Source organism: Lethenteron reissneri, chromosome 4 (assembly GCF_015708825.2).
Source record: "Lethenteron reissneri isolate LAM-NWPU_2019-01 chromosome 4, ASM1570882v1, whole genome shotgun sequence".
NCBI lineage: Eukaryota > Metazoa > Chordata > Hyperoartia > Petromyzontiformes > Petromyzontidae > Lethenteron > Lethenteron reissneri.
The window spans coordinates 10,957,287-10,980,951 of NC_083782.1; the positions used below are offsets into that span (position 1 = coordinate 10,957,287).

The following is a 23,665-nucleotide window of genomic DNA, read 5'->3' on the forward strand; positions in this document are numbered from 1 at the left end:
GTAGAACTTATTTCACGCCACACGTAGCCAACCATGCTAATCGGAGGTCCGGGGGGAAGAATTACAAACTAAAACACAAAGCAGAAACGAAGCAAATGAATAAGAAACAAACACAAGCAGACAATAGGCCTCCTTCAAGTATCCGTCTTTCCGCATAGAAAACCTAAATATTTCTTACACAACGCATTAGCAACATGGCCTTCTGGGAGTGCATCATTTCAGCAGCATTGTTCAAAACTTCGACCGGTGTGAAATCACGGAAAAAATACTTTGTGATTAAGTGACGAAACGGATATGTGAAGGTGACATTGCCTGCTTATTAATTTGCTGCTTCTACCTCTTCACAAAAATGCTAATGGTTATTTTGAGAAGTAAATAAGTAGCTAGGAATAGTGGGGCTGTGGGCAATCATGAAGAGAGGCGCTGCCATAGAGGATGATTCTTCTACTGGTGGGCCACAATCTTGATTTGAAGCTTTCGTGACTGCAGGAATCCACTCTTTGGTTCTTTCGGTAAAATCACGATCGAAACGTCGTGATTTGGTTTATTTTATTTCTACCTACGTGACTTACCAAAAGAACCAAAGAGTATGGTGGGCCAAAACCAAATTGGCCCACTGAGAAATATTAGTGAGAAGAGAGGTAACAAGAGCTAGCGACGCGATGAGATTAGAGAGGTAAACCATGCGATTAAAAATACAGATGAGTGAGATAAAAGCAAGATGAGAAAAAAGAGAGCTGTAGATGAGAACTAGACGATATAAACATACAAGAGCTGTGGAAAAAAGCGAAAGATTAGCGGTCACATGCACATGCTATGTCATATATAAGTGATGACATCATGAGATGGTGTCAAACGAGCTGCCGGCACAAGCCAGTTGTGTTCTAGGACACCTGCAACAGTCGATAAATGCAGTGTGCAACATTGTTCAAAAGGGAGGGTAGTATCGTACAATAGTATTTATTGCAATATGACTGAAGAGCAATCTATAACCAAAATGTGATCACTTACAAACGTTATATTGTTAATTACATATTTTCGTTAAGTAATTCTATGGATAATACACCATTGTTCGAGTGAACTTTTGGTATGCATATTATAATGCATGTCTATGTGTACGCTGCCTGTGGAGGTTTTAAATCCAACAAAGCGAAAGGTGAAAAACCAAACACAACTGGGCATCAGAGGATTTATGAGCCAAGGATGGTTGCAGTCACTGTGTCACTGCCCATGTCTCCTCTGGGTTTCCTTAAACCCCCTTTCTATATAGCAGCTTTATAGTAGCAACTATCACTCTCATCAGGTCGTCACTTTCAAATTGCTCCACACCTCTCGACAGGTCACACCGCGAGCCGCACAGCCCGATTCTTGCCAATGTTTCACCAGAAAATTCTGACCGCCGCAAATGTATTTAAAAGTCCAGGTTCCACATAATGAAACTCACAAAAATTAATGTACCGCTCTGCACAGATGAAGACGAAGGTGGTGCTTCGTTTCCGGTGGTGGCCCTGCGGTTGTGGTGTTAATTCCCACGGTGTAACAGCCAATTTGAGCATTTTCCTGCATCGAGCATCCAATTTAAAAAAAAATCCAAATGAAGCGTAAGAGTCAATGATTTCCGATTTAACGTTTTCCCACATGTTCAGGTGGATCAGCGATACAGCCAGCAGTTTCCCAATCGGAAGGTTGCGAGTTGAAATCTTTGCTGGAGGTCGATCATTCCTCTGTGGGGATGTAAAGTGGCGTTATGTATAGAATCACCCCCACCATAGGAATGTGGAATTTACACCACTAACTCAGGGCTGGAAATAAAAAAACTAAACTATTTTTATTTCACCAGGTAAGGCCCACTGAGCTATATAGCTGTATCAGAAGTAACATGGCCACAAACAATAGCTCAAAGTGGCTTGTGTAAATTTATTGTAGCCAAATACTATAAAACACACGTTTTTAAATGTGTAAGTAAAAACTGGACCAGGAGAAAAAGCCACACCACCACAAGGAGACACGCAAACTCCAAATATATAAGTGTCAGGGTTGGGATTGAACCCCCGGGTCTCATGTTTACCTTGAAAAGTAGTTAACATTTCACCACCATGGTGCCAACTATTACAAGAGTACTGTTAAGCACAGGAGTTATTGCATGTGTCGCGTGTCATGGATGGAAAATTAATCCATCACATGGAAAAAGAGCAGCACCTCAATACTTATATAAGCAGGAAGTCCACTTTCAATCGTTCAATTTTACTATTCTATTCCCCAGTAAGAAGTGTCACTGTCATTGGTGTCTTCACCGTGTGCCTCTAGCTGATGGCCATCGCCCAAGACCATAACCAACTCCTGTCAATTACCAAATCAATTATTTTTTTTAATTAATTGAGGAAAGCCGCCAACCACCTCTTGCAATGGCCGATCGTATTTCCTTGCCGATCTGCCGCACAGCGAACTTCACACCACCCTGCCTAATCCTCGCTGCTAATCCCCCTGGTTACTTGCAACAGTCTCTCCACATGACTCCCCTTGGCAGTTTATCAAGTGTAATATCAACTGCTTACTACTCTCGGATCAACGTTTTCTTGGCAATTGGGTTCACAATAATGTTTAGTCCTATTCTTTGGGTCTTTCGGTAGTCACGTAGATAGGTTCAAAGAAAATAACGAAAAAAACTATGACGTTTCGATCGCGACACCCATTTCAAACCTTTCTAAGCAGTTTACCTTTAGAAGCTAACCCCCTCTTCCTGATGACGAATGCTTGTGTTGCGATCGAAACGTCGTAGTTTTTATATTTTCTTTGAACCTATCTACGTGACTTTACCGAAAGACCCAAAGAATATGAATTCCTGCAGTCACGAAAGCTTTAAGTCGAGATTTAATGTTTAAACTAAATTTGAAGCTTTCGGGACTGCAGAAATTCATATTCTTTGGTTCTTTCGGTAAAGTCACATAGAAAATAAAATCAAATAAAAGAATACGTTTCGGTTGCAACACAAGCAACCATCATCAGGTAAGAATGAATGATAAAACAGACACGGAAACACAAGCAGACACATGCGGAGAGAGACACACACACAAAGACATACAGAAGGACAACGACTCTGCCTTAAATAGAGAGAGGGGGGAGGGGCCGGGGCAGAGCGAGGACTGCAGAGGACAAATAAGTGGATGTTGTCTGCCGATATTGTTTCCGTGTCCGTTTCCTTGGTGTCCCACTCGGTGTCATTGCGTCTCTCTCTGCATGTGTCTGCCTGTGTTGTTTCAGTGTGTTTTTTATCATTCATTCTTACCTGATGATGGTTGCTTGTGTTGCAACCGAAACGTCATATTCTATTATTTGATTTTCTACGTGACTTTACCAAAAGAACCAAAGAGTATTTAATGCTTAGTCCTGTAATTAACTCACAGAAATTTTTATTTTTTATTTTTAACGAGTGTTGCAACATGCATAATGGGTCCCCTAAACTGAATAACAATGTTGGTACAATTCATAGTTTGACTATATAGTAAAAATCATTTTGCCCTATTATCCGCTCTTCCGATTGATCATTGCCCCAGGATCGAGCTGCAGATATCCCCATTCACAAACCAATTCTTATTATCCACAGACAAGCCAAGTATCCAGAAAGTAGCAGCATTTTTGTTATCTAATGGTTCTGAGACTGACACCACCCCCCCACCCCAAGGGCCATATTTGTGGCCACGGAGGCTCCAGCAGTGGCCCACAAAGAGACGTGGCTCGCCAAAATGAAGAGATAGACTAGTGAGAGATGAGAGACGAGAACTGTAGAAAATAAAAATTAATGAGATCAAAATGATAAGAAACATGTTTACATGACTTGGGGTCTGAAGTCCTAACGTCCCAATACTTCCATTTAGTTGTCATTCCCCCGTACCTCCGAATAGCATGGTTGGCTACGTACGATGCGAAAGTTGAACGTACAGATATATACATGTTACATGGCCCACAAGCACACGTTCATTGGTTCATTGGAAAATAGAGCTGAACCCTTATCTACGCTTGTCCATTGGCAAGTCATCTGCCAGCTGTCTCCCAGAAGTGCAAAACTCGTCCTATTATCCGTACTTATCTGTGGATAAGGGGAGTCACCTAGAAGTAGGGTTGCTGCGATACGATATCGAAATTCACGATCGCAATTATCGCACGTTTCGAATAACTTTGCAATTGTATTTCTGCACTTCTTGTACGAATTAAGATATAAAACGTCCGCAACGACAGTTCACTCAATTGAGGCTGCCAGGGGTCTTAGAACCTTTACTGTCTGTAAGAAACATGCTGCCAGTTTTACACAACTGTTAATGACAACCAAATGTAAGAAGTCATTAAAAAGCCATGCTGTTAATTGCTACACAAACAAACATTCTAAAAATCATTATTTATGGATAAATAGCTATTTATTTATAACTTAAATTCTGTTTGTTAATTCCTATGTCGGCAGGAATAGAATATTTAAAATAACTGTGAATTGTATTCACGTTGTAATTCAGGGTATATTTTGCAAGACAGGTTACGATTATCACAGAATGTCGAACGATGAATCTTAGTTTCACCGCATCGCAGAAAACCTACCGAGAAGCGACTCATTTCCACATTTATCCTAGAAGAAAATTGGTTGTTGGAGTTTAATAGAAGGGAGTTGAACTGTGATATGATGTACAAAATTCAAGTTGAACATTCAGTGAACTTCAGTTTCATTAATTTACTTGACATTAAACCGATGATAAATTGGTAGCTTTATTGGTATCAATACTCGCGAAAAACGGACTCATTCCAATAATTTCCAAACTACCAAATCACAAAGATAAAAAAAAACAATGTTACAAAGCTTTGAGTGCTAAATATATGGAGCAACAGATCAGTTGTGATAATCAAAAATCCCACGTGTTCGTGCACAAAGCTTTTGAGTTTATGGAAGGGGCTAAGATTTTGTTTTACAAAAAACCGGTACAGCACACTGTAAAACTGCCGTTGCTGTTATTGCGCCATAGATTTTTTTTCTCCCCGCAAAAATGTGAGAGGGTCGGCAGGATGAGGAAACATTGGCAACTTGTAATCTGCACGAGCCTTGCATACAGAACGAGGAAGTGTGGGTACTCGCTCAGGCACGCACACAAACATCAACACCAACACAAGGACCGACACTCCCATGCACTCCAAATACACCCACAAAATTAACAAAGCTCCCTGTATGGCCTGCATAGAATGTTGGGCCAAAGTGCTGTGAGTGAGCACTTAAGGCCAGCACGGCACACAGGGCAGGTTGTACTGGCCAACATCACACCTCTGGCGGCATTTTTCTCTGATGTTGACACAACAAAAGACAAAGATCCCTCGTATAGCCTTCGACTGTTTGGACAAGTACACAAACTGACACAAGCAGGTGGTACTCACCCACTGAGAAACATGAACACACAAATTCAGATACAAGGACACGCAATGGGACATTCATAAGTACGCTTGCACAATGACACTTACAAACAGGCACAATACATCCAGAGGATACTGTAAAAAAGCAAGTTTGCTTAATATACATTTGAAATATGAACTAAAAGTTTAAACAATACTAATTTGGAAAAGTAGTTTACAGGTTGCTGCTGCACAATTGTATTAAACTCTCACCACTACCACCAATGTGCCATTAAGTCACTTTACTTTAACGCTCAATGCAAGGTTATGTCAAGGTCAAGAGGCCATCACAGCTATTGTATTGCCACAGCAACCTCACCATGAGTTTCTTCTTTCTTTGACCAGATATCCATGGTGTGCTTAGCCTCAACGTTCATCACCATCAAAAGGCATTAATCATGGTCCCTGACCTATGTCACCATATACACTCCTGATATATATTACAACAATAATGGTGTACTGGCTGGCAGAAAATCGTTGGCCTCAATTGGGTAATTCCAAGAAAGATTTAATTTGCCTTTGATCATTTAAGATGGAACCAAAACGAAAACAGCTTTTATCTTGCAAATATATACATGTGGCCCTTGTATCTTGCATCCATAAAGTTTGCAGCATCATTATTGGAAATACAGAAAATGAGAATCACGGTGAGAACACGACTCTACTAGTCTTGCATATGGCAATATGCTCAGGAGCTAAATGTCGAGGTCTGCTATCCACAAGAGGATTTCAGGGGAGTGGAGTAGTTTCTCTTCCTCCATTGGGGGAGCATAGACTACAGTGGCTTACTATATGGTCTACTAGGTTGTTGGGGGGCGCCCCCCAACAACCACAGCAGTGGAGAGAGCGCGGCACTCCCTCAGGGCAGCAGTATGGTCTATAGTTTGGGTTGTATGGGTCAGTAATGAGAAAAACTGACGTCACAGCCGCCTCACTCCCGTATTCTAAAACATCAATACAGTGGTGTCACAACCTAACTCTGAAAGATGTTTTCATTTACAACACTTCAAGTTAATGTTGAAGAACCCATGACACATGTACATATCTTCAATATAAAAAGCTATGTTTTTCAGTGTAATTTCTTGATGACACACGCTAGAATAAAAATCACGCCATTTAATGTGAAATGTGCACATACGTAAATGCAACTTAAAACAAACCTGGTCAAACTCAAGCAGCTGCCCACTATGAATTTCGGTGGGTGGAGAAAAAAAAAACACGCGCATCGATCTCAAGAAATCAAATGCTCCAAATTGCAAGTGGGTGACTCTTGCCGGTGATCAATACATCCATCGATTACCAACATCACACGAAGCACACACACCACACATCTCGAATACCAACTACACCCCCTACCAGCCCATGCCATTCCAAGAGTATCAGTGCAGTCAGTCCCAAAGTGTTTCTTAGAATTTCCAATGTAAATTCTTAAAATTGCTTCTCTTATTGTTGTCAGGGCAACCACCACCACACCTTGCCATTGCTCCGTCTCTCTCTTCCCTCTGCTGGATTTTGCCGCTGTTGCAGTTGAACTCCAACCTCTGCACATTGCACTTCGTACGGTTTACGTCAGAGTAATACTACAGTGTAGGTTCTGGCAAATATGCTGCATCACTCTCCAATGTTTTCAGGGGGTGCCACGTGTCGTTTGAAATGGATGTCTGTTTAGCATCGCAAGCTGACAGCTTTATCAGGAACTGAACATCTTAATGTTTCGCTTCACGATAGAAACTAAAAACACAGATAGACGTTTAAAATAGTTAAGGTGTCTGCCCACTTCATGGAGGGAAGGATGAGGTGTTCATTACCATCGGTGGCAATGGAGGCAGATGGAAATTAAACAATCCCATAACCCACACCTCCGATTAGCATGGTTGGCTACATACGGTGCGAAAAAAGTTTAACATACATACAGAACAAATATTCCGATCACTTCTGAAATTACGCAAAGTAGTAGTCAATTTAACCTGCCCCTGGAGAGCTGATGGGCCAATTTGATCCACTTCAACAAAGGCGTGATCTCCAATTGCGAGTAACGCACTTTCTTTATAAAAACTCGAGAAGCACACAAGGGTGTGAAATGTATGGTGGCTCGCCAACAACTCGGACAGAACAAAGAAAACCATGGAACACGAGGCCAAAAGAATCCATCTCTGTGACTCAACATTCTGACCAAGAATGCTAAGAACAGAGGCGAGATCACCTGCAGCCACCGCAAATCTGCAAGACAGCAACATTTGTCTTCGTTGACGTAACAATTGTGACTTTGGTCATCATTACACTCAGGCCTGTCCGTGTCTATCACAAGACAAAAACAGATAGATCAAGAACCACACAAGATAAGTGATTTATACCCAGGGTAGAATGATTGCAAAAGCCGAGTGGGAAACCTTATCCATCCACAACCTTCCAAGTTGGTCGAGAGAAAAACATGGTTAACCTCAGTGCTACTAATCCTCCTGCCACAGACGTACGCTTTTCTTACAAACCAACGTGCTCTACATTGTGTGCTTAATGTTAGGACACGTGACATTTTTTTCTATTTTATTAGACAAAATTATAAAGCGAAATGGAAAGCAAAGTATATAAACTACAACCATGCACAGTTCCTTAGCCACTTGAATACGTTTAGTACCTAAAAATCCTACCGCTACATTAGTAATACTAGATATGAAATTTATTCATAAAGCTTCAAATTATAGCAACTTTAAAGTTCAAAATAAAGCAGATGGCAGTATTTTGTTTTTACCAACGGACATGAGTATAGTAGAACCTCAAAATGACAAATAATGTACAAAACTCACACTCTGGCCAGTGGACAAGCTCTCAAGTGACTACCTGGAATAAAGTGGCTTCCACTTGCCATGTTCCATAGGGCAAAATCCAAAGCTAAATGGTGGCCGTGTGCAAGACCAGAGAAAGCACAGGCATAGCCCATTCTCACAGCTCGTCAACAATAAAAATCTAACAATTAGAATTAATATCGTCTTCCAGCCGCAGCGAGCGTGGCGCAGTGGGTACATCTGATAGTGGGGGCGAGTCTATTCATGATACCCCCAGCAGTTATTTTACAGATTCCGGATGATTAATCAGGCTGTTACGACCATGAATTTGGCCATAATGTTTATTACCTAACAATAGTTGAGGCCTCTAACTAGAGCATCACCTGGCTGGATTATTTACATATCATCATCAGCCATGATCAAGCCACTTCTGGATGTACCCATTCCGTCGTCATCTCAAAGGGTCCCGAGATTTCACAATTATTTAACCGCACACAAGCCAATTTTATAACTCCATCTCTGCAGAGGTCATCGTTCCATTACTTTAGACCATTGATCATCATCCTAAGTGACGTGTCCTGCCCCAAACTTTATTACTTAAAGTGTATGTTACCTATCATGCTAATATTCCACTGTTTTCCAGTTGTACTTATGTTTTGCACATTTATCAGTCCTGGCTTGGAGCCCTAGTTAAGCTTTTCAACATTTTTCTGCATTTCAGAGCTATTGTTCATTACAATAACTATATCAGGTACATAATCCTTACTCAATTTGCATTTAGAAGTTTGTCTTCGACCCTGGTGCGGCCGGGTACGGGTAGGCCGTGAGTCACTGGTGAGTAACCGTTTGTCACTCATTTCTGAACGTCTTGTCTCTTCTCACAATTCACGTTGCTAGAATCAATCCACCCGCGTCTGCAACATGGCTTCATCCCAGAGGTCGCAATCAGGTACCCAATACCCGTACCCTACCTGTACCCGGCCGCGTACGGGTAGGGCCGGGTACTGGTACCCGTTTGCGACCCTGGTGCGGCCAGGTACGGGTAAGGAATCAAAACCCGTTTGCGACCTCTGCTACAAAGTAGTTTGGCATGTGAATGCAAATTTTTGTTGCTTTCTTAAATGCCATCTTTACGTCGCTATTTATTGTTAACGAGCCTAATTACCCTTGCTGGCTTTTAGCTTCTAGGTTGCTTCCGAGAAGCCAGCTAGTTGCGCAAGCAAACTCATTCAATGTAAGAGGAAATGGACCATATTCGTGAAAACATAATCATGCGGTAATAAGATCAGCCTTAGCAATTAAAATTCACAAGAGGTTTGAGATCTTTTTTGTAATAAAAATTGTTCAATACAAAAAGTGTACTTGGCAGGGAATGCAGAAATATTTTGTAATGTTTTCCACTTAACAAATCCAACTTGAATCTTTCTACAATTAGAGTTGCCAAACCATATTATTTATTTTAAGGCTATACATATTAAAATTATATATAACTAGGCCGTGTATTATGAGATGTCCAGCAACTTTACGAATGGAATTTAACGTTGTGATCGTGCAACTTTCCAATACTATTTAGAGCTTTCTCGTGACATCGCTGAAGTGTGACAATCTTACCTTTTACTACACAACACATGGTATGCAAGCTGGGAGTTGGCACTACAAGTCACGGCATGGTGCGCAGCGCCGTCTGGGAACCATGCGGATATTATATCAGTGGGCACCAGCGTAATGGAGAAGGTTAAAAGCGGAAATATTGGTGCTCAATCTAAGAGACAATTTTACATTGTTTCAGGGTGGAATTAGCGGTTTCCTATTAACAGAAGCAAATTTAAGTTGCCACACTTTGGATGAAAGTACTTATGCTAATTAAATTGCAATGCTGTGTTTTTGAGTCATCATAACCTTAATTATGATCAGCCCGTTTAAAAGGTCAACACAAAGCAACCCAGATGTTATGTGTCAGTAAATGCAATTCAAATGCCCAGTGTATTAGAAGAAGCCACAATTCACAATTAGTGAACTGGTATTCAGACATCTACATAATAATTATGCCTTCTTTGGAAGCTACACAGGCCTAAAAAAAACTAAAATATAAAAATATTGTTGAGCTGCGTATATTTAACTGCTCTCCACTCTGCAGCTACCGTACCGGCCCCCGAAACATACATTCAGGAAACTCGGTATAAACTTAAAAACCCTTTGCCAACTCACTATTTACACAAACACAATGCTCTGGAAGTCAAACAAAAAAAAAACAAAGCACACACTGTTTGGAGGTTCTACTGCATGCAAGCGACCGCATCAGTCCTGTCCAGAGCACTCCCTCATGTTCCGGTTCAGATAAATGACCATGTTGAGGTGCGAGGGGTGCAAGCTTGTGCACAGTCGCATGAAGTCCAGTCCGGCGGTCGAGAAAATCTTGTCGGCCGGTGAAGACGTAGCCGGCAGGCAAAGCACTTGCTTTGCCACACGGCTGAGGTAGGGCAGGCGGCTCTGGTTGTCTCGCCACCACACGAGTGGGTTCACCCCGCGCGGCGTCTGTTTCTCGTTGAAGTACTGCTCCGCCTCCTTGTACACGATCGCTTCGATGTCGCTGGATCCCACCACCGCCACCTCCATGTCGTCGGCGAAATCTGAGAATCCGGCGAACAGCTGGTCGAGGCCTGACACGTGGATGATGGTGGGCTTGACGACCGACGGATCCCGGTTGGCGGACGGATCCTGGCGGTTGAAGTCAATGGCCTTGGCGAGGACGTGGCTTCTGACGGCATCCGCGTCCGGCCCCGAGAGGAACTTGAGGCCGCGGAAGCGCGGGTCAAGCGCCGCGGCGTACAGTAAGAAGTCGACATGGGGTGCCGTCGGGAACTTCCAGCGCTCCTCCAGCTGCCACTTGACGCGCTCTTTCAGCTGCTGGATGTGGGGCGAGTCCACCACCTCGACGCCATCCAACGTGTAGTGCACGGCCTCCAGCGCGCGGATCAGCCCCTTGACCAGGACGGGAACGGTGGAGGCGGACACGTGCGTCTCAGAGCCCAGAAAGGCCGTGGCGTGCACAAATGGCTCCAGCAGCGTCTTCAGCTCCATGAGCATGTCCCACTGCTGGGGCATCACCAGTTCCATGGGCGCGCTCGGCCATGACGGCATTACTGCCATGTCACCCAGCACGGCCGCGATGGGCACGCGCAGCTCCAGCAGCCGGTCAATCATGTCGAAGGTGGTGTTCCAGCGTGAGGGCGTGTCCACCACCAGCGGGCACTCGATGATGTTGTACTCCTTCTCACGCACGCTCAGCTGGCTCAGAGCAAACTCGCTCTTGCGGAAGTACTCCACCAGCTGGCGTGCTACGTCGACCGCGCGGTCCAGCGCCGGCAGCTTGGAGATGCCGTGGTCCTTGACGATGAGCTGCAGGCTGTGGGCAGCGCATTGCACGGGCTTCCAGCTGTACGCCTCCTCCAGCAGCCTGGCAGCGGCTGACATGTTCTCGCCGGTGTCGTGCACCATCGACACGATCTTGGCGGGCTCCACCTCGAAGCGCTGCAGCGCATCCTCAATCCACTGGCGGATCACAATGGGTGTGTGGCTCTCCAGCACGTTGGTGCTCTCCAGAAGGAAGTTTCGCAGCTGCCAGTCCTCGTCGATGAAATGCACCGAAACGGACATGTAGGCGTCAACTGCAGCGCTGTTCCACACGTCGCAGCTCAGCGACAAGCCTGACGCCTTCTTGAGCTCGGCAATGCACTGCTGCTTCACCTCGCTATACTTCTCTTCCAGCATCTTTTCAAAGTAGACCACGGAGGGGACCGAGTAGCCGGGCTCCAAGAATGAAAGAAACTCCCTGAAAGCCACCCCATTCACGAGATCCAGTGGACGGAGGTCCTTCACGATAACCTGCAGCAGGAGGCCTGTGATGGACCGGGCCCGGTCTTGGGCACAGCGACGTCTTCGGACCTTAGGGATGGTCAGCTTAATCTCCTTTTTGATCCTGAAATTAAGAGCGGGCAAGACAGTTACTCATTCTGCACTTCCGATCTACAGGCAAATTTAGTGTGATAAAACTGCTGCATGAAATCCGAAAAGTAGATCAACAATGCAGTAACCTCTAAAATGACAGTTACTGTCCAGCTAAAGTTATAGAATGGCTGAAAAATAAGCACCTTTGAAAAATGTTGTAGCAGAAATACAAAAAGTGAAAAAGTCAAATGGCGGGGGCCACTCATCTCAGTTGATAACCCCAAGCCACGCATTAATTCTACATTCCCCATGGTAGAGGTTAATCTCATGACAGGACAACTACTGTTAACTTCACAACAAGAGGATGGCCTCAGTTGGCCTAAAGCCAGGTTTTAAACTTCAAGTCATTAGAATTGCGAATTGAATGCCTAGGTTTTAATTAAATAAACACAATTTAACAATGCATGAGGCCTAATTTGATTATGCAAGTGGTGACCACTTTAAAACACGATCTAAAACCCGAGCCCTGGCAGGTGCGTCATCAGAGAGGTTGGCAGTATCAAAACGCGCACGATCAAAGATAATGAACTCGTGAGTGCATGAGTGCTTTCTTACCGGACATCGGTAGTGTCGCGATGGCTGTCCTCCAGCGACAACATGTTGGGATGCTTTCTGTTCAGGTGTTTGTTCATCATGGTGGTAGACTTGTGATAGGTGAGCGTCAGCAGACAGGTCTTGCACTGCACTTGCTTTCTTCCCTCCATCATTGTAAAGTAATCCCAACATTTGGAATGTTTAACGCGGCCCGGCGTATGGGACTCGTTGCTGGGCGTGCAGGTCATGCTGTCAAATCAAATTGAGGCTTGTAAGGAAAGGGTCAGTATTGAGAAAAGCCAACATTGTTTCTGCAACACGTTCATCAATTGCAACATTACATGAACATCACCCATTATTACAAATTTACTCTGGTATACAAAGGAACGATGCATCTAGGAAGTAACCGACTATAAAAAAATAGTTAATCAGTCATGAACTGAATTAAGGCCTCCCCACGACGTGTTGGTCGTGGAGGTTTTTTGACCATACTTCACCACATCACGCTGGTCAATGCGGGTTGGTGAAGGGTAGGCCACAAACCGATTTGGATATCACTCAACACTGACATTACATTAGTGCCCGGTAATTGAACTATACAATATTAAATGACAAACAGAGAAGCTACCCCGGGGCACGTGGTGCTGTTTGTAAAGATTTAATTGTGTGTCAAATGTTTCTCATAAATGCAATGTTTCAGACACATTGGTTCCGATATATACCATTAACAGCAGTTGTCAAACAAAAAGCCACAAACCAATTGTCTTCAATGGTTTAGATAAAGGACAATGGTAACAATTAATCTTTATTGGTGAAAAACCAAAGCCAAAGTAATCTTACTATATTAAACTAAATACGAATTATAAAACAAATATTCCAAACAAGTTTTTGACGCTTACGAATACTCAAAACACACAATGCAAAAAATAGCTTCTAATGCACCACTTCCAAGGTTGAGCTTATTAAATGACAAATCAGAATCAATCCCTTTTCCATATGTTGGACAGTTTTCACAGGCACTTTAATGTATGGAAATCCAAATCCACTGAGATACAATATTAACAATTATAAAGATTTACAAAACAAAAAATCCTTATGGAAATGTTCTGAAATACGAGCACATCATTCGAGTCCCCATAGATTAAACCCGTACAGGCAGAACTGGTAATGAAACTATAAAACCAGTTATATTGGGTCCAAGGAACGCATCAAGTGCACTGGAAAGCACCAGACACCACCATCACCATCACAAAAATCCATTAACCCGCGCAGTTTCCATATGACAATGCTTCACTTTTTCGAGGTACTTTACTACGCAATTACGCTCACCGTACTATACGCGCATGCACACACAACACAATACATGCTAACCAAGGAAGAAACAATGTTGCGGAGGCGGTCAGAGGCACACAGGCATTGCCTACGTGGACCAAGAGTATCCGGAAAACGAGGAAAAAAACTCAAATTACAGACAAAGCCCAAGAGGGCCTCTTATGGCAGAACTTCCCCGTATGAAGTGAAATGGACTCACTCGTTTAGAACACGACTGTGATGAGTATTTAATACTGTAGTGTATGCACCCCAAGTCACACGTGAAATAGATTTTCATCCGAATGTGTTCTGGCTTTGTTATAAAGATCCCTCTGCATGTAGCTGGACAGAGATCAATTACAACTCCAGTACTGCAAGACTAATAACAGAACCCATTCAATTTCACTAGAATTCACGGGAACATTGATCCATGTTTACATTATTTTCACAGCTTCAATCTTAAATTCATGCCCATATAACCTGTAATATACATATGGTATATACAAAGAGATAGGTGAACGATCGACGGTTAAACAGACAACCGGTGATCAGTACTGCGTCTCCACTTATTGTTCGAGCAAAAAGCGCGGCCATTTCCGCCATTTGCACTCGAATAAAACGAGGACCTCTAAACCCCGGGCGGGAGGGGTGACAGCTCCCAGGTTAGCTCTTGGACTCTTATTAAAGGGGATACTCGAGGGGTCTTGGGCTCTCCATGGGTGTCTGGGGTTCGCGCTCTCGCTTTGAAACCTGGGCCTACAAGTGGGGGACCCGGGTCAACGGGATTTATCTGGATACCGGGTCCCAAATCACGGGGCCTCAGGGACGGGGCCACGGGGTCTCGCCCCGGGGATTGTGGCTCCTAAACCTCTTGGGTTTACGATCCTGGGGGGTTCCCAGTTCCCTGGGGGGTTCCCGGTCCTGAATTCTCATGACGAGGCAAAACTCGCGCGGCCCAACGAGTCGGCAGCTCAGGTATTTGGTGCAAATATACGGGCGGCGCGGATTAAAACACGACGGAAATTATCAGAAAAACGACGAGAGTCGAAGAGGAAATCGTAAACGAGCAAGACACGAGACATGCGCGGGGAGACCACGGGGAGGGATGGAGGGATGGAGGGAGGCTTCGCGGCCCGCGCAAGGCCCCGGGTTCGCGCCCTGGGCCTGACCACGTCCAGGCGAGCGCAGGCCTCGCAGGGGGCCCTCGTCCCGTTGCCTCGCCTCAACAACGAAACCGGGGCCCCGCAATTTTAAAAAAAAAACGACAGCGCGCGATGTTGCTATTTACTTAGAACCCCGATAGAAAGAGAGACACTTACTCTGCCGAGGCCATGACGAGCACGAAGAGACGTCGAGTGATTAAGAAGTGGATCGCACGAATCGAGCTCCGTCTGCCAGAGGCTCGACGACGGCGGCGATGGCGGAGGGCGGGAAGCGCGATGACGTCACCGAGAGGTGTGACGTAACGACGCGCCGCGCCCAACTGCGTCAGACGCGGGTCCTTACGTCTCCGCGTCGGGCCGTGACGTCACGGCGTACGGCCGGGAATTGCTTGGGCGAGCGGGCGTGACGTCACGACGTCGCGTGGCACAGCACGTGCACGTCGCGGCGTGACGTCACGACGCAAAGTCGAGGCGGGTCACGCCTCGGCACCCGCGCGCGGTCGTGACGTCGTCACGTTGGCCCTGACGTCATTACGCAACGACGGAGATAGAGCCAACGATTGTTGTATAACGATTCAAAACTACAAAGAATCGATTCGCGAATCTAAGCTGATGCGATCCACCACATCTCCTATAATCAATAACGAATCGATTCTACGCGCGTGATCAATGGCAGGACCGGCCGTGGTCTATCCGCTGCTGGGTGGTGCATACGCGGCGGCCAGGCGACGTCACGGCCGCGAGCGAGAAAATGGCCGATGGACGAGACTCACGAAATGGCAGCCGAGGGCGGAGATGGAGCGAGGAGATCAGACAACGCGATGAGATCATCGTAGAACTATCTTTTATGTAATCCCCCCCCCTGTTGGTGGAGCGCCACGGTGGCGAAATGTTGACTACCTCGCCAGGTATACGGGAGGTCGTGGGCTCCGACCCTGTGACGCCTGCTGCCGCTGATGTGTATGTGGAGTTTGCGAGTTTCTCTCCCCCCGTGGTCGCGAGTTTCTCTCTCCCCGTGGTCGCGAGTTTCTCTCTCCACGTGGTCGCGAGTTTCTCTCTCCACGTGGTCGCGAGTTTCTCTCTCCACGTGGTCGCGAGTTTTTCTCTCCACGTGGTCGCGAGTTTCTCTCTCCCCGTGGTCGCGAGTTTCTCTCTCCCCGTGGTCGCGAGTTTCTCTCTCCCCGTGGTCGCGAGTTTCTCTCTCCCCGTGGTCGCGAGTTTCTCTCTCCACGTGGTCGCGTGGATTTCTCCCCGGGTCCTCCGGGTTGTCTCTCCACTTAGAATCGTGTTGAGAGTATTTGGCCGCTGTACATTTCCACATGATACGCCACTGCGTTGAGCTATCATCTGTGACCGGGTCGCTTCTGAAAAAGAGCTAAAAAGCTCAGTGGGTTGAGTGTAAAGTGCAGTCTCCAAACACATATCTTCTCTGGCCTTTATATGTGTGTGCTATGGAGAAGGGGCATTGCCCGAAACGTCGTTGGTGTATATTTGTTTCGGTTTGAGGCCACGCACCGGTGTTGACGAATGCAAAGTCACGCAAGTCACCGAAAGAACCAAGAAGATGAATCCCTGCAGTCACGAAAGCTTTAAATGGAAAGTTGACGAATGTGTTGATGGGTTTTTGTGTGAGATGGGTCGTGGCGTTGTTGGACTGCGAGAGATGGTGAAGGCTTCGGGAAACATTAATTCAGCAGTAGATTGACCATGGCTGCTGATGAGACAGTCACTGGCAATTAAATGTCTCAAAGCTTAAGAAACTACTTAAATCAGATTACATTTAAAATAGTATTGAACAAAACATTGGTCTATTATGTATTAAGGTGGGGGTGGGCGGATTTGTCAAAACAAGGTTGTACCATATAGCATGCTCTTGGGCATGATTAAGGCTTCCCCAAGCCGTTGCCAGCTGTCACTGCCGACACGAAGACACTGGGCTGTCGCCTGCCCATGAACTGATCTTAATCGCCCCATCATTGCGGTGGACGGCCTGTGGTTGTATTTCCACCTTTGGCTCTCATTCTGAAACCAACCTCGACCATTGTGGCCTTCATCCCGTCTCGCGACGCTGGGTGTTCTCTTGCTGTGGTCTGGGACTGTTTAGTTTTTGCTGCCTTATCCAATCTCCATAAATGGCTTCTATGATGTATCATTTATTGATATTGCGTAACTTGCTTACCATTTTCTCTATTGCACTCATTTTGTGTTGTGTGCCGTGTTTTGTAGTGTTTGCTGTTGTAACTTGCTGACCCGCCCATACTTGACATCTATGAAAAAGAGCTTCATAGCTCATCGGATTTCTCCCGCAGTCTAAATACAGTGATGTCCAGGGCCGTCCATAGTGGGGTACGGGGCCTGGGGCAAATCCCACGCTGTGGGGGACCCCGACGGCTCCAAACTCTGAACACCGGGCGGTCACTCACCGTACCCAAAGGACACCCCTCGGGTCATGTCCAAGCCCATTTGCTAACCTGAATAGTCAACACGATGTCTCCGATTTCAATTGGATTTTTTTTTATTGCAAATATTTGGAGAAAATACAGGGTGCTTAAAAAAAATCTTCACACTTCTGAGAATTTTGCAACAATACCACAAGAAATGCTCCTCCGGGCTCTGGAGACCACCTGGAGAAGATTCCAGGCATGCGTTGACAATGATGGCAAACGAGTGGAGACTGAATTTTTAGATATATTAACATAGATTTGTTATGTTACAGTGTATTATCCGTTATTTTTCCATTAAAAACGATAGTTGTACGGAAGTGTAAAATAATTTTGAAGCACCTTGTATTATTCACCACCTCTAATTGTGCTGCTGAAGAGCCAAACAGCTGATGGAAAATAACTACAGGAAATGGTTAAAGTATTTCATTTATTGTGCTCAAAATAAATGATTGCAACAAAAGTAATTCCCAAGCCTCGGACAACTTTACAATCTGTAAGGCTTAGAATACACATGGTGCCAATTATACAAGACTTAAACTCAAGACTTTATTCGAGCTTGTAAGGCCCACTGAGCTAAGCAGGTCTTGTATAAGGACAACCACAGCCCAAACCCGTGGGCAGTCATGAAAGTTAAAATACATTGCAGGGAGGGAAATGTTCAAACAAACACGAGCACAAACAACAATTGCATGAAACTTGCCAAAACAAACAGCGAAACAAGTGAAGATACCGTATTCCAGGAACACACCTGGTAAACACATCGTAAAATAATACGTATAGCTCGGGCAATTATAGGAACAGAATCCAAATTAAATCAGAAAACACAAACTTGTAACACAATCTGAAGAGTGCATGGGACAGTCCACTCTTGAATTAGACGACGAAACAGAGGAACGCGTGGATTGAGATTTAGTTTTGATTTCTGCAGGAAGGGTCCAATGAGCTGTTAGACTATTTCACGGGCGTCCTTTGACGGTACAGATGCTATACAGTACAGATCTCAATTACAATCACGGGATCAGAGAACAGATGCAAACTAGAGGCATAAACTGTTAAGAAAAGTAAGTTGGCTTGAGCAGAACGGAAAAAGAGGTCAATGATCCTGAAAAGATCTGGCCATAGACCCATAGGTTAGCTGCTCCGGCGGACGAGGCTGCGTTGGCTGGGTCACGTAGCCCGCATGCCCAGCCACCGCATGCCCAGCCACCGCATGCCCAGCCACCGCATGCCCAGCCACCGCATGCCCAGCCACCGCATGCCCAGCCACCGCATGCCCAGCCACCGCATGCCCAAGCAGCTTCTGTTTGGCCGGTGGCTAAACGGGCACAGCAGCATGGGCTGCAGAAGAGAGGAGCTGATTTGATTACAGAAGGAATCGGTGGCGAATCCGGGGGGACGGGTGGCTATGTTAATCGCCCCTCGCCCTGTGAGACCCCGAAAATGGGTATTTACCAGCTCAATTTAAAGTAGGGAGTTATTTTAAAAAGCTTGAAATTCCAGTACCCCCCCCTCTTCGAAAGTTTATTTTAGTTTTGCCTCTGGTAGGACTGGGAGCTGATTGGACTTGGTAATGACTGGCACCAGTGGTGCCAATAAAGATCGCTCTCTGTGTAAAGAGGCACCTGAACTGCCTCTCCACAACAATAGGTGGCGGTGGAGTGACACACTGCACACAGAGCGCCCTGGGGCTTTAACACTTATGGCAAGCACGTGGACACAGCGGAGAAAACCGGCGGTGCAACTACTCCCAGTCACTTCAGTTAATCCATAACACCCGGGGCTGTCGTGTGACCCTAAAGTGCACCTAGGCTGGTACACGTGTTGTGGTAATATCACTATGTTTTGCTGTCTTTTCTTGGATTTCTGTTTGCACTTAGTCACATTCACTTTAAGATGTTTTTTGTTCATGTTTTTTTTTTGTTGCGGTTGCACCCGTTTCAAGAGCCGAATGGCTCACAGGGCTTTACCTAATAAATAAACTTGATCAATCAATCGTAGATAGTCTATGTATGTGCGTATGTTTGTGCATCTATAGACCTCGGGCTTATACTGGTAGGAACCTCCTGGTAACACCAGCCCACAGGGGATTATTGTGTCCGTCCGTCGTGCAGGGAGGGGCTGGGTGGAGAGGGAGGGGCTGGGTGGGGGGGTGGGGCTGGGTGGGGAGGGGCTGGTCATCCCGTGGAGCCCTTATAAAACTCAACGTTTAACCTACTCACGCCGGCTTATGCCCTCCCTCACAGTCGGGCATATTTGCGGAATACACCACGCCGCCGTTGACCCTGCAGGCCATTGACCGAGCAACCCAACGTTCCTACCGGCTCCCTCCGCAGGAATGTGTTTTTGGTGTTTCCGGCAGGCAAGGCTGCGTTGACTGGGTCACGTAGCCCGCATGCCCAAGCAGCTTCTGTTTGGCCGCAGAGAGGGGGCTAAACGGGCACGGCATGGGCTGGAGAAGAGATGGACTGATGCGGTACGGGAGGATGTGGAGCTGAATGGACTTGCCGACGACTAGTACCAAATCTAGAAGTACCAGCGGTGTCAAGATCGGCCTCTGTGGAGGAGGAGGCTCGTGAAGGACGCTGCTGCTACTGGGCAGTTGGAGGCAGTCGCCCTCCAGCAACAACGGAGGGCGGAGGAGCAAGTGGAGCGCCGTGGGTTGGATCCCGACCCTGACGATGCCTGTAGAAAGTATTTGGAGTCTGTGTGTTATCTCTCCTCGTGGTGGCACATATTTTTATCCAGATCCTCTGGTTTTGCTCTCCAGATTTACAAACATGCATTTAGATTATTTAGCTGCTGCTATACATTCTCAAATGTAATCACAAGCCACTTCCATGAGCTATCTTGTGTGGCAAGGTCGCCTCTGAAAAAGAGCGAATAAATCAGTGGGCGTTGCCTGGTAAATAAAATAGCTTAGTTGAGTGTATCCTGTTCATGCCTTCTCGTAATTGGACCCAGGAATGTATCACTAAGTGGAGTATGACCTCAATACAACAGGTCAACCCATAATGCAATGTGCCAGAAACATTTTATAAATTTACTTCGAATATATATGAAGTTAATTTCGTAATATATTTGTGATTTGTTTGTTACTCAATGGCTACTCCAGTAGACGCGATTATCTGCGTGCGGTTTATCCGATTTGCGGATTAACCGCACACCTGAGATTTTGACATAAATTAATAACTCATGGATTTTCCCTTAAGCCCAAATTAGTCATCTAAAAACAGTTTTTGGAAATGTGTATTACAAGTGACGTGCTTAAACCCAACAAATATGTGCTCCGGTTATTTCCGAAATACACGTGATCGCCCCTGCAATGCAGTAGTTGCTTATCTTTACAACACTGGGCGGAGTTTGATTGATGTTGATTGGCCTGGTTCTGCGATTATCCACTTCGTGGGCCGCGTCTTCTGCACGGGAGCAGGAAAGTGTTATCTCTGAGCACGCGCATCGATCGGTCGATTCTTTACTGCAAATTTTAGTTTTGCTCATTAACAAATTTAACTTAAACGTAATGTATACCAATATTAGTGGTTTTATAAATAGAGATCCGCGGAAAATAAATATTTTTGGATTATCCAGAATGTTGAATTATCCGCAGCTGTTAACCCAGTCATCAGAGCGGTTAATACTGGTAGGAACCTCCTGGTTACACCAGCCCACAGGGGATTATTGTGTCCGTCCGTCGTGCATCCAAAAATGAGAGGGGTGGGGCTGGGTGGAGAGGGGAGGGTGGGGAGGGGCTGGGTGAGGAGGGAGGGAGGGGCTGGGTGGGGAGGGGAGGGGAGGGTGGGGAGGGGATGGGTGGGGAGGGTGGGGCTGGGTGGGGAGGGAGGGGGTGGGAGGGGTGGGGCTGGGTGGGGAGGGGCTGGTCACCCCGTGGTGCCCTTATAAAACTCAACGTTTAACCTACTCACGCCGGCTTGTGCCCGCCCTCACAGTCGGGCATATTTGCGGAATACACCACGCCGCCGTTGACCCTGGCCATTGACCAAGCAACCCAACGTTCCTACCAGCTCCCTCCGCAGGAATGTGTTCAAGAGTCTACTGTAATTGTGTAAATAATCAATTGCTGATTTAATAACTTAATCCGGAAAATAAATGTACAATTACATTTTCATCAGGCCCCACGGTGCATAATGCAGTCCTCATTTCCCATTATATTTCTGGCCTCTTTACGTGCTGTTGAGAAGGGCCATGGCCTGAAAAGTTGGCTATTGTAAACATTATACACTTTTATATACTATTCCTTTCAAGGTCACAGTGTTTTTGAGTGTTTATATCATCCCTTCGGCATTGTTAAAATGAGTTCCGCTGTGTGGAAGTTGAACAGCGGTCGTAAATTTGCTTTATCCCTGCCCCGTTGATTGTCGGAGCAGGAAATCGCCGCTTGTTTTTCTTACCACTACTAAAGCGCCACCGTTTTGATGCCATGCCACAGTTGGTGTAGGAATTGAAAAAAATATTCTTGAATGGGTGGAAGGAACTTTGAAGAAAAGGAATGAATCCAGATGTTTGGCCGCATGACTCACGAATTCACAAATGGCTCATATTTCCCGCGACAGTTGAAATATACAGGATGTTTAACGTTCAGGCCTATTGAGTCAATGCCACTCCGGACCTCATTCCTGAAGATCCTTTTCCTGCTTAAACGACTGCAGGAGTCATCGGCGGCGTGGTGATGCATGCCAGGAATGTTGGTGCTGTGGTGGTGTTGGATCGCACAGAGGTTGCTGTGCTACGCGAGACCCAATCGACAGGGATAGTGAAGATGTGTGCCTCAAGGACATTGATGATGTGGCACTGACACTGATCAGGGTGTCAAGTCAGTCCATCATCCCTCCAGGGGGAGATACAATCAGTAACCGCCATGTGGGAAGTAAATGGTGGTCGTCCAGTGGATTAACTGGTCTGAGTCATAGGAATGTGTAAATTCCAGCACTGGTTGGAGATCGCCGGTGGTGATGAATTGTTGGTTCATTGCTCGTTTGAACCACCACACGATATCCATGTGATATGTGCGCATGCTCACCCCTCGTTTAAATCGGCCCGAAATGATCTGTTATATTTAGGAATAATAATCGTTATTGGCGATGCTATCCATTTGCTAAATAATTAGATAAATCAAGCAATACTTAACACATTGCATTACTGCATTATCCTGCTAAGGTGACATGTGCATGTCGGTCTAGATTTGCCGAAGCCTGTACTGCTCACCCGCTACCAGCAGAGCGCAGGGTCACGCCAAATACTCTAACACAACCATCTCGATCCACTGCTGGATGAAGGCCTCCCCACGTCGTGTCGTTCGTGGGGGTTGTTTGACCATACTTCACCACGCTGGTCAGCGCGAGTCGGTGAAAGATTATATTTATTCATAATTTTCTATAATAATTTATGTAATTCCCAATATATTCAGTATCCATATGTAATCCAAGTGAGAGTCAATTACGGTTGCCATATATTTTTACGAGGTGAATCATTTTTGAAAATCAATCGTGCAAAATGAATTTCCTTAGAAATATTTCCCTCAATACTTATTCTTATTGTTATTATTATATAAGACACAGCCAATGGGGCTATGAACACCACAGCAGGGTCTGCTTTGTTCATGAGGAAAAATAGGAATCAGTTGGTGAGTACATTTTTACCAGTTTCATAAAGATATTTTAACATATAAACAGAAAAAATAGCACATGGATTATCAATAATATATGGTTTACTTGACAACGTATGTTAGAAAATCAAACATAGCAAACGCCATGCCATAACATGGCAAGGTAAACTTGAAATAAATGGCAGTGGGCAGAACAGGTCTTGTCGATATGGGGTAATAGGCAATGATCAAGGCTAGTGACGGAATGGCAGCTAAGGCATGGAACGCGCCCGGCAGCACATCGAGCGTGGAGATGGAGCAATGAAAATCACCTTGTGTGGTGCAGGTACTTGATGGATTTTACATCCACTGCGGGATTAAAGCCTCCTCCCCGTG

General features: G+C 45.5%; 1 protein-coding gene across 1 annotated transcript in view; it reads right to left on the reverse strand.

The window, feature by feature from the left end:
* The window catches only part of LOC133350548 (transitional endoplasmic reticulum ATPase), a 71,484-nt gene extending 55,949 nt beyond the window's left edge, over positions 1–15,535 (reverse strand). Inside the window, exon 1 of the mRNA XM_061564990.1 lies at positions 15,380–15,535. Coding sequence (XP_061420974.1) covers positions 15,380–15,393 — 14 coding nt within the window. The 5' untranslated portion in view covers positions 15,394–15,535. The remainder of the gene's footprint in view (positions 1–15,379) is intronic.
* Between the last annotated feature and the right edge of the window lie 8,130 nt (positions 15,536–23,665).